Source organism: Nerophis ophidion, linkage group LG15 (assembly GCF_033978795.1).
Source record: "Nerophis ophidion isolate RoL-2023_Sa linkage group LG15, RoL_Noph_v1.0, whole genome shotgun sequence".
Classification (NCBI taxonomy): Eukaryota; Metazoa; Chordata; class Actinopteri; order Syngnathiformes; family Syngnathidae; genus Nerophis; species Nerophis ophidion.
This window is the reverse complement of record NC_084625.1, coordinates 51,588,847-51,616,346: the sequence shown is the minus strand read 5'-3', so window position 1 is coordinate 51,616,346 and position 27,500 is coordinate 51,588,847. Positions and strand designations below refer to the sequence as shown.

General features: G+C 41.9%; 1 protein-coding gene across 2 annotated transcripts in view; it reads left to right on the top strand.

Annotated features, from left to right (window-relative positions):
• Positions 1 to 27,500, top strand: part of nrp1a (neuropilin 1a) — a 165,087-nt gene that overhangs the window by 121,308 nt on the left and 16,279 nt on the right. For both annotated transcript variants that reach the window (XM_061922361.1, XM_061922360.1), the window contains exons 10-11: positions 16,187 to 16,518; positions 18,365 to 18,509. In XM_061922361.1, coding sequence (XP_061778345.1) covers positions 16,187 to 16,518; positions 18,365 to 18,509 — 477 coding nt within the window. The remainder of the gene's footprint in view (positions 1 to 16,186; positions 16,519 to 18,364; positions 18,510 to 27,500) is intronic.

Sequence of the window (27,500 nt, the reverse complement as noted above, 5' to 3'; positions counted from 1 at the left end):
GAACAAAAAAACGGAACCATATTTGATCAATTAACTTTATACACCCTGTCATCTATAAGGGAGAAACAGATCACGTTCTTACTACATTGTAGTACCAATATTTTGGTACTGGTACCGACATTTCCAAATAAAGGGGAACAGAAAAAATGTCATTATTGGCCTAATTTTTTAACAAAAAATCTTAAGGTTTTACAATGAAGTTCAGGGTGCGCATCGTGTATTTAACCAATTGCAAGCGCCGCATGGAGCTTATCATTATTGGCTTTATTTGAACAAAAACATTTTAGGGTACATGAAACATATGTTTATTAATGCAATTTAATCCTTAAATAAAACAGTGAAAATACTGGACAACTTGTCTTTTAGTAGTAGTAATGCAATTTAGTCCTTAAATAAAATTGTGAAAATACTGGACAACTTGTCTTTTAGTAGTAGTTAAACCAAAAAAAAGTCTCCTAATTACTTTGCTGACGTATGCAGTAACATATTGTGTCATTTCAAACTCATAAACTTTGTTTTTTTTTTGCAAATAATAATTAACTTGGAATTTCATGGCTGCAACACGTGCCAAAGTAGTTGGGAAAGGGCATGTTCACCACTGTGTTACATCACCTTTTCTTTTAACAACACTCAATAAACGTTTGGGAACTGAGGAAACTAATTGTTGAAGCTTTGAAAGTGGAATTCTTTCCCATTCTTGTTTTATGTAGAGCTTCAGTCCTTCAACAGTCCGGGGTCTCCGCTGTCCTATTTTACGCTTCATAATGCGCCACACATTTTCCATGGGAGACAGGTCTGGACTGCAGGCGGGCCAGGAAAGTACCCGCGCTCTTTTTTTACGAAGCCACGCTGTTGTAACACGTGCTGAATGTGGCTTGGCATTGTCTTGCTGAAATAAGCAGGGGCGTCCATGAAAAAGAAGGCGCATATGTTGTTCCAAAACCTGTATGTACCTTTCAGCATTAATGGTGCCTTCACAGATGTGTAAGTTACCCATGCCTTGGGCACTAATGCACCCCCATACCATCACACAAGCTGGCTTTTCAACTTTTCGTCGATAACAGTCTGGATGGTTCGCTTCTCCTTTGGTCTGGATGACACCATGTCGTAGATTTCCAAAAACAATTTGAAATGTGGACTCGTCAGACCACAGAACACTTTTCCACTTTGCATCAGTCCATCTTAGATGATTTCGCCAGTCCTGATGTGTGTGTAAAATTAGGTGAGTTTTGAAGCATGTTAAGGGGGTCAAATTACAGATCAGCGTTTCTGGGTGTTGTTGATAAATGGCTTTCGCTTTGCATAGTAGCGCTTTAACTTGCACTTACAGATGTAGCGACCAACTGTATTTAGTGACAGTGGTTTTCTGAAGTGTTCCTGAGCCCCTGTGGTGATATCCTTTAGAGATGGATGTCGGTTTTTGATACAGTGTTGAGGGATGGAAGGTCACGGTCATTCAATGTTGGTTTCCGGCCATGCCGCTTACGTGGAGTGATTTCTCCAGATTCTCTGAACCTTTAGATGATATTATGGAGCGTAGATGTTGAAATTTTTAAATTTCTTGCAATTGCACTTTGAGAAATGTTGTTCTTAAACTGTTTGACTATTTGCTCACGCAGTTGTGGACAAAGGGGTGTACCTCGCCCCATCCTTTCTTGTGAAAGACTGAGCATTTTTTGGGGAAGCTGTTTTTATAGCCAATCATGGCACCCACCTGTTCCTAATTAGCCTGCACACCTGTGGGATGTTCCAAATAAGTGTTTGATGAGCATTCCTCAACTAAATATATAATTCACATGTTGCATTATCACCGGAGGACGAGGAATAGCTAAACATGCTTCACTACACATCATAGGAGGATACAATAGCTCACCGGCGTCACAATGTAAACAAATGGGTGGATCTACACCTGACATCCACTGTAATGATACCAAGTACAAGAGTGTATCTAGTCGATACTACAATGATTCCATTGATATTTTTTAGCATCACAAAATTTTCTTCCGTTTTTCTAATATTTATATTATGTTTATAAACTCAGTAAGACATGAAGACTTTGAATATGACCGATGTATGATCCTGTAACTACTTGGTATCGGATCGACACCTAAATGTGTGGTATCATCCAAAACTAATCTAAAGTATCAAAGAAGAGAAGAATAAGTCATTATTACATTTTAACAGAAGTGTAGATAGAACATGTCGAAAGAGAAAATAAGCAGATATTAACAGTAAATGAAAAAGTATATTAATAATCATCTTTTTACAGTTTGTCCTTCATAACGTAAACAAAATAATACAATGAAAAATGACACAATATGTTACTGCATACGTCAGCAAACTAATTAGGAGCCTTTTTTTTGTTTTGTTTAACTAGTACAATTTGTCCAGTATTTTCACTATTTTATTTAAGGACTAAATTGCATTAATAAACATATGTTTCATGTACCCTAAACATTTTTTTGTTCAAATAAAGCCAATAATGATAAGCTCCATGCGGCGCTTGCAATTGGTTAAATGCACAATGCGCACCCTGAACTCCATTGTAAAACCTTAGGTTTTTTGTTAAAAAGTTAAGCCAATAATGGCATTTTTTCTGTTCCCCTTTATTTGGAATTGGAAATGTATCGAAATATTTCGGTACTGGTACCAAAATATTGGTACTACAATGTAGTAAGAACGTGATCTGTTTCTCCCTTATAGATGACAGGGTGTACTGAAGTTAATTGATCAAATATGGTTCCGTTTTTTGTTCAGTCATATTTAGTTAAAAAATATACATCAAAACAATTAAATGCACAATTTGGGTAAGGCTCGCAAGGCCGAGCTAAATGACATTTCTGCGTTTTCTAAGCATCCAGATAAGGATTAACGTGTTTTTGGCCGGACATAATCAGAGGAGGCTGTAATTAGCGACTATGAATATGCGGCGAGTGATAAGGTGCAATCGGTCAGTCAGTCTGTGGAACAAGCGAAGCGATGCATGTTGGGGGATTTAGCCGCTTCTGTTATCTTGTGTTGCAATGTACCTCATTCAATATAAATGAAGCCGACAGCTGGCAGGCTGAGCCGGGGGTCGGGACCGGGTGGGCTCCGTGCGGTCCCTGCTGGTTTGGTCTCCGCGTTTTCGTTTGCCACGGTCTGTTTTGATTTTGGGCACATCTCTCATGTTTGTCTTTTCAGGGCCCGCATGGCCCATTGCCAAAGGACTCCCACAGGGACTGCTTGTAACTTCCGTTAGGAATGTCGTAGAGACATGAAACAAAAACCTCTATGTAGGTCTGACTTAGACCTACATTTCCCAATTTAAACTTCTATAGCAAAAATCAACAGGAAGTTGGCAAAAACCCTTTCAAAGCAAAATTTTCGCAAAAAATGCTATTTTTGCCTCTTTGAGCTGTAATTTGACACCCTTAAAATGCTTCAAAACTCACCAAACTTGGCACACACATCAGGACTGGCAAAAATTGCTATATGATGAAAAAACCAAGCCCCAAAACTCAAAATTGCGCTCTAGCTCTAGCGCAATTTTTGAATAAAACACAGAAAAAATTGCTCCTAGGAAGAAAACACAGACAAAACTGCTTGTAACTTCCCGTAGGAATGTTGGAAAGACATGAAACAAAAACCTCCATGTAGGTCTCACTTAGACCTACATTTTCATTATTGACATCCTTCAGCAAAAATCAACAGGAAGTTAAAAATTACCCCTTCAAAATAAAAGTTTTGTAAACACCCATCACCTTTTTCAAACGTTATCTCCTCTGAGCGTGTTTGTCGTTTCAGCTTCAAACTCGTACAGGAGAGAGTTTGAACCCTTCTGATTAAAAGTTATTGAAAGAGTTGTGATTACTGCTCCGGTTTTGATTTTATGACCCTTCAAAGAACCACTGCGCTGATGCTGCCGCGCTGGTGTTGTCTCAAGATGGCTACTAACACTGGACAAAAGTATTGGGACACTTATGGCTTCCACTGGACAAAAGTATTGGGACACTTAGGACTAACAGTAGACAATGACAATGTGAAATGGAATTAAATATTTTTTGTCCTCAAAATTCTACACACAATACCCTATAATAATAGTAGCTACTATCCATGCTTCTCCCGCTTATCCGGGTTTGGGTCGCGGGGGCAGCAGCCAAAGGCGGGCCCGACCAACGCTGCCTGCAGCTTTAATTATGTTTCCTTTTTAATGAGACCGGCACATGTGCGTGGTGAAGTACCCGGCTTTTAATTGGGGTTCGTTAGCGTCCGCTTTAATTGGGGGGGGGGGGCGGTGTGCAAAGCAGGTTTAGCTGCGTATTGATCTAAGGAGTGGCATTTGTGTGGGGACTCGGCGGGTATATCAGTGTTGCAGCTGCGTGGTGTGTGTTTTTTTTTTTTTTTTACGGGAGTACACCCAAACCACGGCGGCTGAGCGAGTAAACACATCACAAGATTGGAGTCGCCGCAGGGCCCCTGGCGTGACGTCAGCAACCCCCGGGTGCTCTGAAGACCCTGCCAGGTCCGCTGCAGCCCATGTGTGCAGAAAACTCTCTGACTCACTCTTGTTAGGGTCCGCCAGGCCCATGGCAAAGGACTCCACAGAAGTCCTTTGCCATGGGCCAAGGACCCTATTGAAACTGCTGTGTTTTATTATTATTCCTCACCTACGCGCTGTAATTTGACCCCCTTAACATGCTTCAAAACTCACCAAATTTGACACACACGTCGGTATAGCAAACGTTCCCAACATATTAAGCAACCAATCCGCCAAAATGAAAATTGCGCTCTAGCGCCCCCTAGGAAAAAATTACAGACAAAACTGCATGTAACTTCTGTTAGGAATGTCATAGCGACATGAAACAAAAACTCCTATGTAGGTCTGACTTAGACCCAATTTTCATACACTCACTTCTTTCAGCAAAAATCTACAGGAAGTTGGCAAAAACCCGTTCAAAATAAAATTTTCGCAAAAAATGCAATTTTTGCCTCTTTGCGCTGTAATTTGACCCCTTTAAAATGTTTCAAAAGTCACATAACTTGGCGCACACATAAGGACTGGCGAATATCGCGATCTAATGAAAAAAACCAAACCCCAAAACTCAAAATTGCGCTCTAGCGCTATTTTTGAATAAAACACTGAAAAAACTGCTCCTAGGAAGAAAACACAGACAAAATTGCTTGTAACTTCCGGTAAGAATGTCGGAGAGACATGAAACAAAAACTTCTATGTAGGTCTGGCTTAGACCTACCTTTCATAAATTGACAACCCCCAACAAAAATCAACAGGAAGTTTGCAATCCACCATTCAAAACAAAAGTTTTGTAAAAAAAACGGTCACCTTTCTTCAAACATTATCTCCTCTGAGTGCGTTTGTTGTTTTGAACCCTTCTGATTAAAAGTATAGAACAGAGTTTTGATAAGCTCTCAGATTTTGATTTTACGCGCCTTCAAAGAACCCCTGTGCAAAGTCTCCTAAAAAATGTCATTTTTGCCTCTTTGAGCTGTTATTTGACCCCCTTAAAATGCTTCTAAACTCACCAAACTCGACACACACATCAGGTCTGGTAAAAATTGCGATCTGATGAAAAAAACCTAACCTCAAAACTCAAAATTGCGCTCTACCGCCCCCCTAGGAATACAACACGGACAAACTGCTCCTAGGAAGAAAACACAGACAAAACTGCTTGTAACATCCGGTAGGAATGTCAGAGAGACATGAAACAAAAAACACTATGTAGGTCTCACTTAGACCTACATTTTAATAATTAACATACTATAGTAAAAATCAACAGGAAGTTTGATATTTTCACTTCAATACAACAACTGCATTACTTTCACAATGCATTAGATTCTCAAAATAGTGGCTCCAAGGCGTCTTCTAACGCTTATCCGGCCGTGGGTCTCGGGGGCAGCAGCCAAAGGCGGACCCGACCAACGCTGCTTGCAGCTTTAATTTTATTTGAAGCTCACCACCCCTGATAAGGGGTACTTGCCCCGAATATCTATAAATACCGAATCCCGTGGCCAGCTGAGATGTGTTTTTAATGTGCGCTGGGTACGTGGAACGTGTGACGACCGAGAGGCGATTCAGGCACAAAGTCACGGATAGTCATTAATATCGCAATCCGCCACCCTCTTGGTTATTCGATACACCGCAGTGTCTAAATATATCTGCACGGAACCACTTACGGTCCACCCAAACCCCAAAGTTTTGATCACCATCTCCGCGAGCATGTTTGCTGCGGCGGGTGTGCACTGCACAGATGTGCAGAGCGTACCAGTGAAGAGCAGAAAAACAACTCCAGATGACCTAAGCAGTGCAAATAGAGCTATGCATAAACACTTAAAAATATATCAGGGTTGTTCCCGTACCAACATTTTGGTGCCGGTATCAAATTTTTGAATAAAACACAGCAAAAACTGCTCCTAGGAAGAAAAAACAAACAGTAGGAATGCCGGAAAGACATGAAACAACAACTTCTATGTTGGTCTCACTTAGACCTACATTTAGATGATTGACATCCTTCGGCAAAAATCAACAGGAAGTTAAAAATTACCCCTTCAAAATAAAAGTTTGGTAAAAACCCGTCACCTTTTTCAAACGTAAACTCCTCCGAGTGCGTTTGTCGTTTCGGCTTCAAACTCGCACAGGAGAGATATTGAACCCTTTTGATTAAAACTATCCAACAACGTTTTGATTACTGCTCCGGTTTTGATTTTACGCGCCTTCAAAGAACCCCTGCGCAAAGTTTCCTAAAAAATTTCATTTTTTCCTCTTTGAGCTGTAATTTGACCCCCTTAAAATGCTTCAAAGTGCAAGTTAAAGCTCTACTATGCAAAGCGAAAGCCATTTATCAACAACATCCAGAAACGCTGATCTGTAATTTGACCCCCTTAACATGCAATAAAACTCACCAAATTTTACACACACATCAGGACTGGCAAAAATTGCCATGTAATAAAAAACCAAACCCCAAAAGTCAAAATTGCGCTCCAGCGCCCCCTAGGAAAAAACCCAGACAAAACTGCTTGTAACTTCTGTTAGGAATGTCATAGAGACATGAAACAAAAACTTCTATGTAGAACTGACTTGGACCTACAATTCATCATTTTACTTTCTCGGGCAAAAATCAACAAAAAGTTGTCAAAAACCCCTTCAATACAAAATTTTTGCCAAAAATGCCATTTTTGCCTCTTTGAACTGTAATTTGACCCCCTTACAATGCTTCAAAACTCACCAAACTCGGCACACACATCAGGACAGGCGAAAATTGCCATCTAATAAAAAAACAAACCCCAAAAGTCAAAATTGCGCTCCAGCGCCCCCTAGGAAAAAACCCAGACAAAACTGCTTGTAACTTCTGTTAGGAATGTCGTAGAGACATGAAACAAAGACCTCGATGTAGGTCTGACTTAGACCAGGGCTTGGCAGAGGCCAAAGGCGGACCCGACCAACGCTGCTTGCAGCTTTAATTAATACATGTGATGTTTAATGACCCTTGCAGGAAGTTAAAAATTACCCCTTCAAAATAAAAGTTTTGTAAAAACCCGTCACCTTTTTCTAACGTAAACTCCTCCGAGTGTGTTTGTTGTTTCGGCTTCAAACTCCCACAGGAGAGAGATTGAACCCTTTTGATTAAAAGTATCCAACAAAGTTTTGATTACTGCTCCGGTTTTGATTTTACGCGCCTTCAAAGAACCCCTGCGCAAAGTTTCCTAAAAAATGTCATTTTTCACTCTTTGAGCTGTAATTTGACCCCCTTAAAATGCTTCAAAGTGCAAGTTAAAGCTCTACTATGCAAAGCGAAAGCCATTTATCAACAACATCCAGAAACGCTGATCTGTAATTTGACCCCCTTAACATGTTTCAAAACTCACCAAATTTTACACACACATCAGGACTGGCGAAAATTGCCATCTAATAAAAAACCAAACCCCAAAAGTCAAAATTGCGCTCCAGCGCCCCCTAGGAAAAAACCCAGACAAAACTGCTTGTAACTTCTGTTAGGAATGTCGTAGAGACATGAAACACAAACTTCTATGTAAAAGTGACTTGGACCTACAATTCATAATTTTACTTTCTCGGGCAAAAATCAACAAAAAGTTGGCAAAAACCCCTTCAGTACAAAATTTTCGCCAAAAATGCCATTTTTGCCTCTTTGAACTGTAATTTGACCCCCTTACAATGCTTCAAAACTCACCAAACTTGGCACACACATCAGGACGGGCGAAAATTGCCATCTAATAAAAAAACAAACCCCAAAAGTCAAAATTGCGCTCCAGCGCCCCCTAGGAAAAAACCCAGACAAAACGGCTTGTAACTTCTGTTAGGAATGTCGTAGAGACATGAAACAAAGACCTCTATGTAGGTCTGACTTAGACCAGGGCTTGGCAGCGGCCAAAGGCGGACCCGACCAACGCTGCTTGCAGCTTTAATTAATACATGTGATGTTTAATGACCCTTGCAGGAAGTTAAAAATTACCCCCTTCAAAATAAAAGTTTTGTAAAAACCCGTCACCTTTTTTTAACGTAAACTCCTCCGAGTGTGTTTGTCGTTTCGGCTTCAAACTCCCACAGGAGAGAGATTGAACCCTTTTGATTAAAACTATCCAACAAAGTTTTGATTACTGCTCCGGTTTTGATTTTACGCGCCTTCAAAGAACCCCTGCGCAAAGTTTCCTAAAAAATGTCATTTTTCACTCTTTGAGCTGTAATTTGACCCCCTTAAAATGCTTCAAAGTGCAAGTTAAAGCTCTACTATGCAAAGCGAAAGCCATTCATCAACAACATCCAGAAACGCTGATCTGTAATTTGACACCCTTAACATGCTTCAAAACTCACCAAATTTTACACACACATCAGGACTGGCAAAAATTGCCATCTAATAAAAAACCAAACCCCAAAAGTCAAAATTGCGCTCCAGGGCCCCCTAGGAAAAAACCCAGACAAAACTGCTTGTAACTTCTGTTAGGAATGTCGTAGAGACATGAAACAAAAACGTCTATGTAAAAGTGACTTGGACCTACAATTCATAATTTTACTTTCTCGGGCAAAAATAAACAAAAAGTTGGCAAAAACCCCTTCAATACAAAATTTTTGCAAAAAATGCTATTTTTGCCTCTTTGAACTGTAATTTGACCCCCTTACAATGCTTCAAAACTTACCAAACTTGGCACACACATCAGGACTGGCGAAAATTGCCATTTAATAAAAAAAAAAAAACCCCAAAAGTCAAAATTGCGCTCCAGCGCCCCCTAGGAAAAAACCCAGACAAAACTGCTTGTAACTTCTGTTAGGAATGTCGTAGAGACATGAAACAAAGACCTCTATGTAGGTCTGACTTAGACCAGGGCTTGGCAGCGGCCAAAGGCGGACCCGACCAACGCTGCTTGCAGCTTTAATTAATATATGTGATGTTTAATGACCCTTGCAGGAAGTTAAAAATTACCCCTTCAAAATAAAAGTTTTGGAAAAACCCGTCACCTTTTTCAAACGTGAACTCCTCCAAGTCCGTTTGTCGTTTCGGCTTCAAGCTCGCACAGGAGAGAGATTGAACCCTTTTGATTAAAACTATCCAACAAAGTTTTGATTACTGCTCCGGTTTTGATTTTACGCGCCTTCAAAGAACCCCTGCGCAAAGTTTCCTAAAAAATTTCATTTTTGCCTCTTTGAGCTGTAATTTGACCCCCTTAAAATGCTTCAAAGTGCAAGTTAAAGCTCTACTATGCAAAGCGAAAGCCATTTATCAACAACATCCAGAAACGCTGATCTGTAATTTGACCCCCTTAACATGCTTCAAAACTCACCAAATTTTACACACACATCAGGACTGGCGAAAATTGCCATCTAATAAAAAACCAAACCCCAAAAGTCAAAATTGCGCTCCAGCGCCCCCTAGGAAAAAACCCAGACAAAACTGCTTGTAACTTCTGTTAGGAATGCCGTAGAGACATGAAACAAAAACTTCTATGTAAAAGTGACTTGGACCTACAATTCATAATTTTACTTTCTCGGGCAAAAATCAACAAAAAGTTGGCAAAAACCCCTTCAATACAAAATTTTCGCAAAAAATGCAATTTTTGCCTCTTTGAACTGTAATTTGACCCCCTTAAAATGCTTCAAAACTCACCAAATTTTACACACACATCAGGACTGGTGAAAATTGCCATTTAATTAAAAACCAAACCCCAAAAGTCAAAATTGCGCTCCAGCGCCCCCTAGGAAAAAAACCCAGACAAAACTGCTTGTAACTTGTGTTAGGAATGTCGTAGAGACATGAAACAAAGACCTCTATGTACGTCTGACTTAGACCAAGGCTTGGCAGCGGCCAAAGGCGGACCCGACCAACGCTGCTTGCAGCTTTAATTAATATATGTGATGTTTAAAGACCCTCGATTGATATCCCGTTCAGACTTTTCCAGCAATCAGGGTTTTGTCCGCATTGGACTCCCTTCAAGATAACCGGAGAAAGCGTGTTGAATGCCGACTTTGTTCTTCGAGTCTGCCGTGGCTTTTGTCCCCCCCCCCCCAGATGCCGCTCCACCACGGAGTTGTGCCGCAGCACAGTGCACACTTTGTCTCCCCGCAGACACGGAACATGCGACAACGTGGGGATGTGTTCCACAGTGGGAGGGTTTACGACTGGGGCTGAAATGCTAGGAGGTCGGGGACAGATGGACCGGACCCCTTTTTTTTTCTTTTTTTTCCCCTCCTCTCTCAGACCAAGATGCTCGCTGTCACTCCTGACCTCGTGTAAAAACGGCGTCCAGTTTTTTGAAAGAGTGCGTTGTATGGATGTCTGCCGCTTATATTGACATTTGGAATTGGAGTTTTCATGAAAGTTGAGAAATGTGAGCGCCCGCCCAACATAATAAATGTATGCAAAGGATGACGTCATTCAGCTACAAAAAACGTCACGACATCTTTATGGATGTCACCTTGTTTTTCCTCCTCGTGAATAAAGTGTTAGTGTTCACATTCAATAGTGATGCCAAGTATCTAGCAAAAGTATTAATGTATCGAAATACATTTTGGTACCGGTACCAAAATATTGGTATCGAGACAACCCTAGTTGCATGATATGGATGATAAATGATACACGTTTGACCAACAAATAAAGATTTTAACCCTTTAAAAAACAAACCTGCTTCTAAGTCACTAATCCTCGCTTAAATATTACAAGTACCATTATCACTGGAGGACGAGGAATAGCTAAACATGCGATACACACGAGAAGTGTGTATGCCGGCAAGATAGAACTTTTGAATGTAGCCAGAGTTGTGCGGATCGATACAAACATCAACAGTAATGATACCAAGTTTAGTATCATTTAGGGTTGTCCCGATACCGATATTTTGTTTTAAGTAAAGACAATAATGCCATTTTTGTGGTGTCCTTTATTTAGAAAAAGTATCGAAATACATCTTGGTACCGGTACCAAAATATTGGTATCGAGACAAACCTAGTTGCATGATATGGATGATAAATGATACACGTGGGACCAACGAATGAAGATTTTTAACCCTTTAAAAAAGAAACCTGCTTCTAAGTCACTAATCCTCGCTTAAATAAACTTCGTACAAGTACCATTATCACTGGAGGACGAGGAATAGCTAAACATGCGATACACACGAGGAGTGTGTATACCGGCAAGATGGAGCTTTTGAATGTAGCCAGAGTTGTGCGGATCGATACAAACATCAACAGTAATGATACCAAGTATAGTATTATTTAGGGTTGTCTTGATACCGATATTTTGTTTTAAGTAAAGACAATCATGACATTTTTTGTGGTCCCCTTTATTTAGAAAATGTATCAAAATACATTTTGGTACCGGTACCAAAATATTGGAAAATATTGGTACCGAGACAACCCTAGTTGCATGATATGGATGATAAATGATACACGTTTGACCAACGAATAAAGATTTCAACCCTTTAAAAAACAAACCTGCTTCTAAGTCACTAATCCTCGCTTAAATATTACAAGTACCATTATCACTGGAGGACGAGGAATAGCTAAACATGCGATACACACGAGAAGATGGAGCTTTTGAATGTAGCCAGAGTTGTGCAGATCGATACAAACATCAACAGTAATGATACCAAGTATAGTATCATTTAGGGTTGTCCCGATACCGATATTTTGTTTTAAGTAAAGACAATCATGACATTTTTTGTGGTCCCCTTTATTTAGAAAATGTATCAAAATACATTTTGGTACCGGTACCAAAATATTGGAAAATATTGGTATCGAGACAACCCTAGTTGCATGATATGGATGATAAATGATACACGTTTGACCAACGAATAAAGATTTCAACCCTTTAAAAAACAAACCTGCTTCTAAGTCACTAATCCTCGCTTAAATATTACAAGTACCATTATCACTGGAGGACGAGGAATAGCTAAACATGCGATACACACGAGAAGATGGAGCTTTTGAATGTAGCCAGAGTTGTGCAGATCGATACAAACATCAACAGTAATGATACCAAGTATAGTATCATTTAGGGTTGTCCCGATACCGATATTTTGTTTTAAGTAAAGACAATCATGACATTTTTTGTGGTCCCCTTTATTTAGAAAAAGTATCGAAATACATTTTGGTACCGGTACCAAAATATTGGTATCGAGACAACCCTAGTTGCATGATATGGATGATAAATGATACACGTTTGACCAACGAATAAAGATTTCAACCCTTTAAAAAACAAACCTGCTTTTAAGTCACTAATCCTCGCTTAAATAAACTTATTACAAGTACCATTATCACTGGAGGACGAAGAATAGCTAAACATGCGATACACACAAGAAGTGTGTATACCGGCAAGATGGAGCTTTTGAATGTAGCCAGAGTTGTGCAGATCGATACAAGCATCAACAGTATTGATACCAAGTATAGTATCATTTAGGGTTGTCCCGATACCGATATTTTGTTTTAAGTAAAGACAATAATGACATTTTTTGTGGTCCCCTTTATTTAGAAAAGGTATCGAAATACATTTTGGTACCGGTACCAACATATTGGTATGGGGACAACACGAGTGTGCAGTTAAAGGGGAACATTGTCACAATTTCAATTTAAAACCAATAAAAATCAGTTCCCAGTGGCTTATTTTATTTTTCAAAGTTTTTTTTCAGCCATTGAAGCTATTCGCTCAATAGCTATAGCTATTGAAGCTATTCGGCGATCGCCTTCTAACCAACGATTGCATCTTTTGACCACTGGAGCAACTTAAATCCGTCGATTGGTAAGTGTTTGTTTGGCATTAAATGTGGGTGCAGGGAAAGGCTGCATGCAAATATAGCTACAAATGTACATACAGCTAGCCTAAATAGCATGTTAGCATCGATTAGCTGGCAGTCACGCCACGACCAAATATGTCTGATTAGCACATAAGTCAATAACATCAACAAAACTCACCTTTGTGATTTCGTTGACTTTATCGTTGGAAATGCATCTGCTTTGAGTGTCGCAGGATATCCACACATCTCTGTCGTAGCATCGCTATCGTCAGTAAAATGTGCAAAACAAACGAGGGACTTTCGCATCTTTTGACACCGGTGCATCTTGAATCCGTCGATTAGTATGTGTTTGTTTGGCATTAAATGTGGGTGGAGGGAAAGGCTGGATGCAAATATAGCTACAAATGAGGCATAACGATGCAATATGTACATACAGCTAGCCTAAATAGCATGTTAGCATCGATTAGCTGGCAGTCACGCCGCGACCAAATATGTCTGATTAGCACATAAGTCAATAACATCAACAAAACTTACCTTTGTGATTTCGCTGACTTTATTGTTGGAAATGCATCTGCTTTGAGTGTCGCAGGATATCCACACATCTTTGTCGTAGCATCGCTATCGTCAGTAAAATGTGCAGAACAAACGAGGGACTTTTGCATCTTTTAACACCGGTGCAACTTGAATCCGTCGATTAGTATGTGTTTGTTTGGCATTAAATGTGGGTGCAGGGAAAGGCTGGATGCAAATATAGCTACAAAAGAGGCATAACGATGCAATATGAACATACAGCTAGCCTAAATAGCATGTTAGCACACTCCACGTAAGTCAACTTGAATCCGAATTGTGTGTGCATGGAGGAGAAGAGCAGAAAGGAGAAGTGCTCCCAGCATGCAGACACGGGGTAGGAAGCAGCAAGTGGGCTTTAATTGGCTGCCTGGAGACAATAGCTTCAGGGTGAAATAATTAGTATGCATGAGATCTGTGGACAGGAAGAGAATAGAGGAGAAGATCATAGAGGGACGTGTTCCCCTCACAATGACTTTGACTATTCCCCATTACCAAACTTCCACCTCGCACATGGAAATATGCAGGCATAATCTTGCCGGCTTTCTTGTAGTTGCCCATCAATCCATCTCCTTCAACAAGTGGCGGGGGAAGCAGCCTAAGCAGGGAAGCCCAGACTTCCCTCTCCCCAGCCACTTCGTCCAGCTCCTCCCGGGGGATACTGAGGCGTCCCCAGGCCAGCCGGGAGACATAGTCTTGCCCGTGGCCTCCTACCGGTCGGAAGTGCCCTAAACACCTTCCTAGGGGGGCGTTCCGGTTGCATCCTGACCAGATGCCCGAACCACCTCATCTGGCTCCTCCCCATGTGGAGGAGCAGCGGCTTTACTTTGAGCTTCTCCCGGGTGGCAGAGCTTCTCACCCTATCTCTAAGGGAGAGACCCAAACTCATTTGGGCCGCTTGTACCCGTGATCTTTTCCTTTCGGTCTTAACCCAAAGCTCATGACCATAGGTGAGGATGGGAACGTAGATCGACCGGTAAATTGAGAGCTTTGCCTTCCGGCTCAGCTCCTTCTTCACCACAACGGATCGATACAACGTCTGCATTACTGAAGACGCCGCACCGATCCGCCTGTCGATCTCACGAGCCACTCTTCCCTCACTCGTGAACAAGACTCCGAGTTACTTGAACTCCTCCACTTGGGGCAGGGTCTCCTCCCCGACCCAGAGATGGTACTCCACCCTTTTCCGGGCGAGAACCACGGATCGATACAGTGTCCGCATTACTGAAGATGCTGCACCGATCCGCCTGTCGATCTCATGATTCACTCTTCCCTCACTCGTGAACAAGACTCCGAGGTACTTGAACTCCTCTACTTGGGGCAGGGTCTCCTCCCCAACCCAGAGATGGTACTCTACCCTTTTCTGGGAGAGAACCACAGATCGATACAGCGTCCGCATTACTGAAGACGCTGCACCGATCCGCTTGCCGATCTCTTGATCCACTCTTCCCTCACTCGTTAATAAAACTCTGAGGTACTTGAACTCCTCCACTTGGGGCACAGTCTCTTCCCCAACCCAGAGATGGCACTCCACCCATTTCCGGGCAAGACCCACGGATCGATACAGCGTCTGCATTTCTGAAGACGCCGCACTGATCCGCCTTTTGATCTCACGAGCCACTCTTCCCTCATTCATGAACAAGAATCCGGGGTACTTGAACTCCTACACTTGGGGCAGGGTCTCCTCCCCGACCCAGAGATGGTACTCTACCCTTTTCTGGGAGAGAACCACAGATCGATACAGCGTCCGCATTACTGAAGACGCTGCACCGATCCGCTTGCCGATCTCTTGATCCACTCTTCCCTCACTCGTTAATAAAACTCTGAGGTACTTGAACTCCTCCACTTGGGGGACAGTCTCCTCCCCAACCCGGAGATGGCACTCCTCCGATTTCCGGGCGAGAACCACGGATCGGTACAGCGTCCGCATTACTGAAGACGCCGCACTGATCCGCCTGTCGATCTCACGATCCACTCTTCCCTCACTCGTGGACAAGACTCCAAGGTACTTGAACTCCTCCACTTGGAGCAGGGTCTCCTCCCCGATCCGGAGATGGCACTCCAGCCTTTTCCGGGTGAGAACCACAGACTCGGACTTGGAGGTGCTGATTCTCATCCCAGTGAACCAATCCAGTTAGATCTGAAGATCCTGGCCAGATGAAGCCATCAGGACCATGGAGACCTAATCCTGCAGCCACCAAACCGGATTCCCTTTAACGCCTTGACTGTGCCTAGAAATTCTGTCCATAAAAGTTATGAACAGAATGGGTGACAAAGGGCAGCCTTGGCGAAGTCCAACCCTTACTGGAAACAGGTCCAAGCCGTCCAAGCTCTGGTACTGATGGTACTGATTGTAGTAAACTTTTGTTTTTCTCTGGCCTCCTAGAGTACCCGTGCTCGGGAATGCTGGGCATGGTCTCGGGCCTGATCGCCGACAGCCAGATCACCGCCTCGTCGCACGTGGACCGCAACTGGGTGCCGGAGAACGCCCGTCTGTTCACCAGCCGGACGGGCTGGACCCTGCTGCCTCAGCCGCAGCCCTTCACCAAGGAGTGGCTGCAGGTGGACCTGGGCGAGGAGAAGGTGGTGAAAGGCTTGATCATCCAGGGAGGGAAGCACCGCGAGAACAAGGTCTTCATGAAGAAGTTCCGCCTAGCCCACAGCAACAACGGGTCCGACTGGAAAATGGTGCTGGACACCGGTGGGAACCGACCAAAGGTAAGACTTTATTTGGGAAAAATAGTAGTTGAAACACACTTTGATCCAAATAACGTTGGCAAACTATAACATTGTGTGGGGTGATCTACCAAGACCGCATGCACGGTTCATAACAAGTGCAAAAGTTAAGTTAAAGTGACAATGATTGTCACACACACACACTATCACCCTCGATCACCCCATGGGAGGTGAGGGGAGCAGTGGGCAGCAGCAGTGGCCACGCCCAGGAATCATTTTTGATGATTAAACCCCCCCAATTCCAACCCTTGATGCTGAGCGCCAAGCAGGGAGGTAATGGCTCCCATTTTTATAGTCTTTGGTATAAGTGGTGCAGACACTGTGAGAAAGTGTTTTTTTTTTATTTTTTTGTTTGGAATTGTTTTTTAATCGTCATTATTTACTTCAGGTTATTAAAGCTTGTCTCGATATACAGACTTATTTTATTTTTTAATCAATTTTGGCATATTTTGGGGGCATATTTCAATCTCCTACATACACTTGTTATTTCATATGTTGACCAGAGGGGGAGCACTTCAAATTGTTCCACACACTTGTTATTTCATATGTTGACCAGAGGGTTACACTTCAAATGTTTTCACACGCTTGTTATTTCACATGTTGACCAGAGGGGGATCACTTCAAATGTTTTCACACTTGTTATTTCATATGTTGACCAGAGGGGGATCACTTTAAATTGTTACACACACTTGTTATTTCATATGTTGACCAGAGGGTTCACTTCAAATTGTTAAACACACTTTTTATTTCATATGTTGACCAGAGGGGGATCACTGTAAATTGTTCCACACACTTGTTATTTCATATGTTGACCAGAGGGGGGTCATTTAAAATTGTTACACACACTTGTTATTTCATATGTTGACCAGAGGGGGATCACTTTAAATTGTAACACGCACTTGTTATTTCATATGTTGACCAGTGGGGGATCACTTCAAATAATTACACACACTTATTTCATTTGTTGACCAGAGGGTTACACTTCAAATTGTTACACACACTTGTTATTTCATCTGTTGACCAGAGGGGGATCACTTTAAATTGTTACACGCACTTGCTATTTCATATGTTGACCAGTGGGGGATCACTGTAAATTGTTCCACACACTTGTTATTTCATATGTTGACCAGAGGGGGATCATTTAAAAGTGTTACACACACTTGCTATTTCATATGTTGGCCAGAGGGGGATCACTTCAAATTGTCACACACACTTGATATTTCATATGTTGACCAGAGGGGGATCACTTCAAATTGTTACACACACTTGTTATTTCATATGTTGACCAGTGGGGGATCACTTTAAATGTTTTCACACTTGTTATTTCATATTTTGACCAGAGGGGGATCACTTTAAATTGTTAGACACACTTGTTATTTCATATGATGACCAGAGGGGGATCATTTCAAATTGTTACACACACTTGTTATTTCATAGAGCACTTTTAAAAGCGACACACAGTCAATTTCCCTCCTTTTTGGGACCACCCTCATTTTGCTAGATGTCACCAGCAGGGGTGCAAGTGAGACATTGTCTATAAGATGCAATGGTTTTCCGTATCGGGACGTAACTTGTTCAACCGTCCTCATATGGACGGTACTTTTCCTTCTTGGTATCTCAAGAAGAGTATAAATACAAGAACACACACACACACACATGTGGGGCCGCAACAGTCCGACCCCAATTACAAGCGTCCATGACAGGACATAAATCTGATCCAGATGGGCTGATGGTTGATTTATGAAGGCAGCGATGCTCTTGTCATACTTAGCGCCGCTATCCCTCCACGTTCTGATGTTTACCCTCGCTCCTTCCTTCCCCCCCCCAGCTTTTCGAAGGCAACAGCAACTACGACACGCCCGAGCTGAGAACGCTGGACCCCCTGCTGACCCGCTTCGTCCGCATCTACCCGGACCGAGCCACTCCCGCCGGAATGGGCCTGCGACTCGAGCTCCTGGGCTGCGATATCGAAGGTGAACGTCTATCAAATGATGTCCAAAACGATGCATTTTTTTTGTAATAACGTGCGAAAGGGAAAGTTGTCCCGTTGTGTAAATGGTAAATAAAATCACAATACAATAATTTCCAAATCCTTTTCAACTTATATTGTATTGAATAGACTGCAAAGATACGATAGTTAACATTCGAACTGCTAAACTATTATTATTTTTTGCGAACATTAGCTCATTTGGACTGTGATGCCTGCGACGTGTTTCAAAAAAGCTGGCACAAGTGGCAAAAAAGACTGAGAAGGTTGAGGAATGCTCATCAAACACTTATTTTGGAACATCCCGCAGGTGAACAGGCTAATTGGGAACAGGTGGGTGCCATGGTTGGGTATAAAAGCAGCTTCCATGAAATGCTCACTCGTTCACAAACAAGGACGGGGCGGGGGTCACCACTTTGTCAACAAACGCCTGAGCAAAATGTTTAAGAACATTTCTCAACCAGCGATTTTAAGAAATTTAGGGATTTCACCATCTCCGGTCTGTAATATCATCAAAATGTTCAGAGAATCTGGTGACCCTGGATCCCTCAGGCGGTACTGCATCCAAAAGCGACATCAGTGTGTGAACGATATCACCACATGGGTTCAGGAACACTTCAGAAAACCAATGTCAGTAACTACAATTGGTCGCTACATCTGTAAGTGCAAGTTAAAACTCTACTATGCGAAGTGAATGTCATTTATCAACAACACCCAGAAACGCCGCCCGGCTTCACTGGGCCCCGAGCTCATCTAAGATGGACTGAAGCAAAGTGGAAAAGTGTTCTGTGGTCTGACAAGTCCACCTTGCAAATTGTTTTTTGAAACTGTGGACGTCATGTCCTTCGGACCAAAGAGGAAAAGAACCAGGTGCAAAGTGTAAAAGGCAGCATGCGTGATGGTAATTTAGGGATTTCACCATCTACGGTCTGTAATATCACCAAAAGGTTCACAGAATCTGGAGAAATCACTGCACGTAAGCCATAATATTACGGACCTTGGATCCCTCAGGCAGTACTGCATCAAAAAGCGACATCAGTGTGTGAAGGATATCACCACATGAGCTCAGTAACACTTCAGAAAACCACTGTCAGTAACTACAGTTGGTCGCTACATCTGTACGTGCAAGTTAAAACTCTACTATGCGAAGTGAAAGCCATTTATCAACAACACCCAGAAACGCCGCCCGGCTTCACTGGGCCCCGAGCTCATCTAAGATGGACTGAAGCAAAGTGGAAAAGTATTCTGTGGTCTGACGAGTCCACATTGCAAATTTTTGGGGGAAACTGTGGGCGTTGTGTTCTCTAGACCAAAGAGGAAAAGAACCATCCGGATTGTTCTAGGCGCAAAGTGTATAAGTCGGCATCTGTGATGGTATGGCGGTGCATTAGTGCCCAAGGCATGGGTAACTTACACATCTGTCAAGGCACCATTAATGCTGAGAGGTACGTACAGGTTTTGGAGCAACATATGTTGCTATCATGGACGCCCCTGCTTATTTCAGCAAGACAATGCCAAGTAAGAGTAAGAGTGCGGGTAGTAGACTGGCTTTCCTGTAGTCCAGAACTGTCTCCTATTGAAAATGTGAAGGCTAAAATATAAAAAGGGAGACTGTTGAACAACTTAAGCTGTACATCGAGCAAGAATGGGAAATAATTCCACTTCAAAAATGTGTCTCCTCAGTTCCCAAACCTTTACTAAGTGTTGTTAAAAGGAAAGGCCATGTAACACACTGGTAAAAATGCCCTTTTTGCAATGTGTTGCTGCCATTAAATTCTAAGTTCATGATTATTTGCCAATAAAATAACACACTTTCTCAGTACGAACATGAAATATCTTGTCTTTGCAGTCCATTCAATTGAATATAAGTTGATTTAAAATAATTATATTCTGTTTTTATTTAGCATTTACACAACGTGACAACTCCACAGTTTTTTTGTACCTTTCATACGAGCGTTTGGGAAGGACTTCGCTTTTGGCACTAATGACGCCGGTCGAGTGCCACTGACCGCTGCAACCTTTAGCCACTCGTGCTAATGGTGTGTCCAGCTGTGCTAAGGCTTCCCGCTAATGATGCTTTCACTCGCCGTGACCTTATCTCTCCCCTCCGCGCACACGCCATCACGCCTCGTGCTCTCACACGAGTGTGTCCGTCAGCACACGCTCATCCAAACTCACACCACCTGTGTAACGCCGCTGTTGTGCATGAAAGCTGCCCGTGTCGGTCTCGCAGCTGTCCGGCTTCTGTTCGCCGTACCCGCCGGGGGGGGGACACGTGTCCTATCTCCCGCCTCCATCAAAGCCGGTGCCCACCTGGCCCAGCTGGATTACATCAGCTTGGCGTCCGTCACCCCCCCCCCCCCCTCCCCCCCAGTCTTTGTTCCTTCAAAAGGCTTCCTCCTCCAGAATTCCCCGTTATTTGTTCTGCTGATAGCGCAGAAAACAGCTTAGCGGCAGAGCGACGCGTCGCCGTGAGTGGATTTACATATTGAATTTCAGGGCCGACCATTCTGTGGTAAGCCTCATTGACTCCCACCAGCAGCTTCAGTCAGATGATAATGTTCAGTGTTGATGCCAAACACACACACACATATTCTTGTATTTCAGACATTCTGGAGACCTCCAGATAATACCAACCTCTTAAGGACCACCCTTTCTAGATATATATAACACACACACACATATTCTTGTATTTCAGACATTCTGGAGACCTCCAGATAATGCCAACCTCTTAAGGACCACCCTTTCTAGATATATAACACACACACACACATATTCTTGTATTTCAGACATTCTGGAGACCTCCAGATAATGCCGATATCTTAAGGACCACCCTTTCTAGATATATAACACACACACACACATATTCTTGTATTTCAGACATTCTGGAGACCTCCAGATAATGCCGATATCTTAAGGACCACCCTTTCTAGATATATATATAACACACACACACATATTCTTGTATTTCAGACATTCTGGAGACCTCCAGATAATGCCAACCTCTTAAGGACCACCCTTTCTAGATATATAACACACACACACACATATTATTGTATTTCAGACATTCTGGAGACCTTCAGATAATGCCAACCTCTTAAGGACCACCCTTTCTAGATATATATAACACACACACACACATATTCTTGTATTTCAGACATTCTGGAGACCTCCAGATAATGCCAACCTCTTAAGGACCACCCTTTCTAGATATATAACACACACACACATATTCTTGTATTTCAGACATTCTGGAGACCTCCAAATAATGCCAACCTCTTAAGGACCACCCTTTCTAGACATATAACACACACACACACATATTCTTGTATTTCAGACATTCTGGAGACCTCCAGATAATGCCAACCTCTTAAGGACCACCCTTTCTAGATACATAACACACACACACATATTCTTGTATTTCAGATATTCTGGAGACCTCCAGATAATGCCAACCTCTTAAGGACCACCCTTTCTAGATATATAACACACACACACACATACTATTGTATTTCAGACATTCTGGAGACCTCCAGATAATGCCAACCTCTTAAGGACCACCCTTTCTAGATATATATAACACACACCCACATATTCTTGTATTTCCGACATTCTGGAGACCTCCAGATAATGCCAACCTCTTAACGACCACCCTTTCTAGATATATAACACACACACACACATACTATTGTATTTCAGACATTCTGGAGACCTCCAGATAATGCCAACCTCTTAAGGACCACCCTTTCTAGATATATATAACACACACCCACATATTCTTGTATTTCCGACATTCTGGAGACCTCCAGATAATGCCAACCTCTTAACGACCACCCTTTCTAGATATATTTAACACACACACACACATATTCCTGTATTTCAGACATTCTGGAGACCTCCAGATAATGGCAACCTCTTAAGGACCACCCTTTCTAGATATATATAACACACACACACACATATTCTTGTATTTCAGACATTCTGGAGACCTCCAGATAATGGCAACCTCTTAAGGACCACCCTTTCTAGATATATATAACACACACACACATATTCTTGTATTTCAGACATTCTGGAGACCTCCAAATAATGCCAACCTCTTAAGGACCACCCTTTCTAGATACATAACACACACACACATATTCTTGTATTTCAGATATTCTGGAGACCTCCAGATAATGCCAACCTCTTAAGGACCACCCTTTCTAGATATATAACACACACACACACATACTATTGTATTTCAGACATTCTGGAGACCTCCAGATAATGCCAACCTCTTAAGGACCACCCTTTCTAGATATATATAACACACACACACATATTCTTGTATTTCAGACATTCTGGAGACCTCCAGAAAATGCCAACCTCTTAACGACCACCCTTTCTAGATATATTTAACACACACACACACATATTCCTGTATTTCAGACATTCTGGAGACCTCCAGATAATGGCAACCTCTTAAGGACCACCCTTTCTAGATATATATAACACACACACACATATTCTTGTATTTCAGACATTCTGGAGACCTCCAGATAATGGCAACCTCTTAAGGACCACCCTTTCTAGATATATATAACACACACACACATATTCTTGTATTTCAGACATTCTGGAGACCTCCAAATAATGCCAACCTCTTAAGGACCACCCTTTCTAGATACATAACACACACACACATATTCTTGTATTTCAGATATTCTGGAGACCTCCAGATAATGCCAACCTCTTAAGGACCACCCTTTCTAGATATATAACACACACACACACATACTATTGTATTTCAGACATTCTGGAGACCTCCAGATAATGCCAACCTCTTAAGGACCACCCTTTCTAGATATATATAACACACACACACATATTCTTGTATTTCAGACATTCTGGAGACCTCCAGATAATGCCAACCTCTTAACGACCACCCTTTCTAGATATATTTAACACACACACACACATATTCCTGTATTTCAGACATTCTGGAGACCTCCAGATAATGCCAACCTCTTAAGGACCACCCTTTCTAGATATATATAAAACACACACACACACATATTCTTGTATTTCAGACATTCTGGAGACCTCCATTTAATGCCAACCTCTTAAGGACCACCCTTTCTAGATATATATAACACACACATATTCTTGTATTTCAGACATTCTGGAGACCTCCATTTAATGCCAACCTCTTGAGGACCACCATTTTTTAGATATATATAACACACACACCCATATTCTTGTCATTCAGACATTCTGGAGACCTCCAAATAATGCCAACCTCTTAAGGACCACCCTTTCTAGATATATATAACACACACACACATATTCTTGTATTTCAGACATTCTGGAGATCTCCAGATAATGCCAACCTCTTAAGGACTACCCTTTCCAGATATATATAACACACACACACATATTCTTGTATTTCAGACATTCTGGAGATCTCCGGATAATGCCAACCTCTTAAGGACCACCCTTTCTAGATATATATAACACACACACACATATTCTTGTATTTCAGACATTCTGGAGACCTCCAGATAATGCCAACCTCTTAAGGACCACCCTTTCTAGATATATATAACACACACACACATATTCTTGTATTTCAGACATTCTGGAGACCTCCGGAGAATGCCGATATCTTAAGGACCAACCTTTCTAGATATATAAAGATTTGTGTTGACAACATTAATGATGCATCCAGTCGCGTTAAAAAGTATACATACACTTGTAAAGAACATAATGTCTGTCAGGTTTGTTCTCCCAGGATGCAAACAGACATGACTTGAAGGTAGGAACATATTAATGAATTAATCATACACCTCACAAAAGAAAGGAAATAAAACAAAAGGAAAGAGGCTAAAGAACAAAAAACTTAACGCAGGAAACATAGACGCTAACGCTCAACATGAACTGTGGACATAGAACAAACAATATATACCGTGGCATGAAACAACTAACGTGACTGTGGTGCAGCGCAACATGAAAATGTGGCATGACGGAGTGGCGAAGTGGTAGAGTGGCTGTGCCAGAAATCTGAGGGATGCTGGTTCAATCCCCCCTTGGGCAAGACACTTCACCCTTGCTCCTGATGGGGCCTGGTGAGCGCCTTGCATGGCAGCTCCTGCCATCAGTGTGTGAATGTGTGTGAATGGGAGAATGTGGAAATACTGTCAAAGCATTTTGGGCTCTTTAAAAAGGGGTTAAGCGCTAAACAAGTACAACCCATTTACCATTTTGCAGTAAAAAGTGATAATTTTACATAAAAAACTCATAATTTTACATAAAAAAAGTCATGATTTTACAAGAAAATATTGCCATTATTACAGAAGCAGAAACAATACGAGAAATTATTCAAAATTCTGCAAGAAAAAAAGACTGCTTTTGGTAATTTTTATTTAAAAAAATGTTTTGCTTGTAATTGTTTTTTATTTACTTCAATTTATTACAGTATGTCTCTATATACATATTCATATTATTTTTTATTCATCAATTTTGGCCAACGGGGGCGCATTTCAATTTCTTACACACACTTGTTATTTCATATGTTGGCCAGAGGGGGAGCACTTTTAAAAGCGACACACAGTCAATTCAAGTTCAAACGTTAAAGTACCAATGATTGTCACACACACACACACACACACACACACACACACACACACACACACACACACGAGGTGTGGCGAAATTATTCTCTGCATTTGACCCTTGATCACCCCCTGGGAGGTGAGGGGAGCAGTGAGCAGCAGCGGTAGAGAAATCCCTCCTTTTTGGGACCACCCTCATTTTGACCAGCAGGGGTGCAAATGAGACATTGTCTATTAGATGCAATGTTATTGGGACCATCACTTGTTCACACCTCCTCATATGGAAGATACTTGTCCTTCTTCATGTCTCAGGAAGGCTAGAAATACAAAAACACACACACACACTCACCAATGGGCTGCCAAACGCGTGGCAGCGTGCATGTATACACGAAAAACACAGGTGCATGTGTGTGTGTGTGTGTGTGTGTGTGTGTGTGTGTGTGTGTGTGTGTGTGTGTGTGTGTGTGTGTGTGTGTGGTAGGAAGCAAAGCTAAATCCTCATTTCTGTGAGAGGCTCCCCTGATTCAACGTTGACCCCATTTCTGACCTCCTCCACCCTGACTCTGACAGGGGCTGAGCTGCCTCATATTTCATCTAAGAGGACGTCTCACACACACACACACACACACACACACACACACACACACACACACACACACACACACATTCTTGTATTTCTGACTTTCTTGAGACCTTCGAAAAATGCCTACCTCTTTAGGACCACCCTTTCTAAATAAATAAAGATGTGTATGAAGGGGAATAAGCGGTAGAAAATGGATGGATGGAAGTCGAAATCTTACAAGAAAAACTGATCATCTGTGCAATTTTATGATAAAAGTTGGAATTTGACTAACAGTCGCAATTTTACAAGAACATTTTGACAATTTTATAAAAATGAGTCGTCATTTTACTCGACAAAAGTCACAATTTTATAAGAAACTTTAAAATGTTGGTAATTTTATAATAATAACCGGAATTTACTATGGAAAATTTATGACAAAAGTCATTATTTTACTCAAAAAATGTCACTATTTTACAAGAACTACCAAAAAATTGTCAATACACACTGATGGAGGGAGCTGCCATGCAAGGGAGGAATGTCTTGCTCAGGACACAACGGACATGACGAGGTTGGTACTAGGTGGGGATTGAACCAGGGACCCTTGGGTTGCGCACGGCCACTATCCCACTGCGCCACGCCAGTTATTACAGTATCTCTCTATATACATGTTTATTAAAAATGTGTATTAATTTCGGCCAAAGTGGGCGCATTTCAATTTCTCACACACACTTGTTATTTCATATGTTGACCAGAGGGGGGGCACTTTTAAAAGTGACACATATAGGGGAAAGTTGGTACAGTGGCTGTGCCAGCAATCTGAGGGTTATTGGTTCAATCCCCACCTTCTACCATCCTAGTCACGTCCGTTGTGTCCTTGGGCAAGACACTTCACCCTTGCTCCTGATGTGTCCTGGTTAGCGCCTTGCATGGCAGCTCCCTCCATCATTGTGTGAATGTGTGTGTGAATGTGGAAATACTGTTAAAACGCTTTGGGCTCCTTAAAAAGGGATAAAAAAGCGCTACACAAGTACAACCCATTTACCATTTTGGGACCACCCCCATTTTGACCAGCAGGGGTGCCAAAGAGACATTCTCTAGTAGATGCAAAGGTTTTCTCTACTGGGACCAGGATTTCGGTCCTAACTTGTTCAGCGTTCCCCACATGGACGGCACTTTTCCTTGTTGATGTCTCAAGAAGGTTAGAAATACAAGAACACACACACACACACACACACACACACACACACACACACACACACACACACACACACACACACACACAACGCCCTGGCAGTCCGCCTCTATTTATCTATGTCTGTCTTTATCTCCACCGCCCATCTTCTCCTATTCCTCTTTCCTCTTTCTGCAATGGACAAAGCCATTCATTACACACACACACACACACACACACACACACACACACACACACACACACACTGTGCTGCAAAGATGCTTGAGTCTTGCCCACATCCAAGTGTCACAGGAACATAATAACAGGCTGATGTTGCAGTTCGGGGCCCTCAGGAGCCATTTTTGGATCAGACCCTATTTATACATCACACCTCCAGGTGGGGAAGGATTGGTATTTTATTTCACGTTAATACTTCACACCAAGTAGTTAATTTGACAAACAGACAACATGCTAATGTTTATTTGTAGTGTCGATAGTCTGTATTTTGTTGTTGACGCCCTTTTTCACCAAACGTTCCTGTAGAAATGTGTGGTCTGTGTTTATTACTGTAATATATATATATATATATATATATATATATGCTTTATAATGATTGATGGGACGCAGAGACGCTTTTTAATAATATCCACA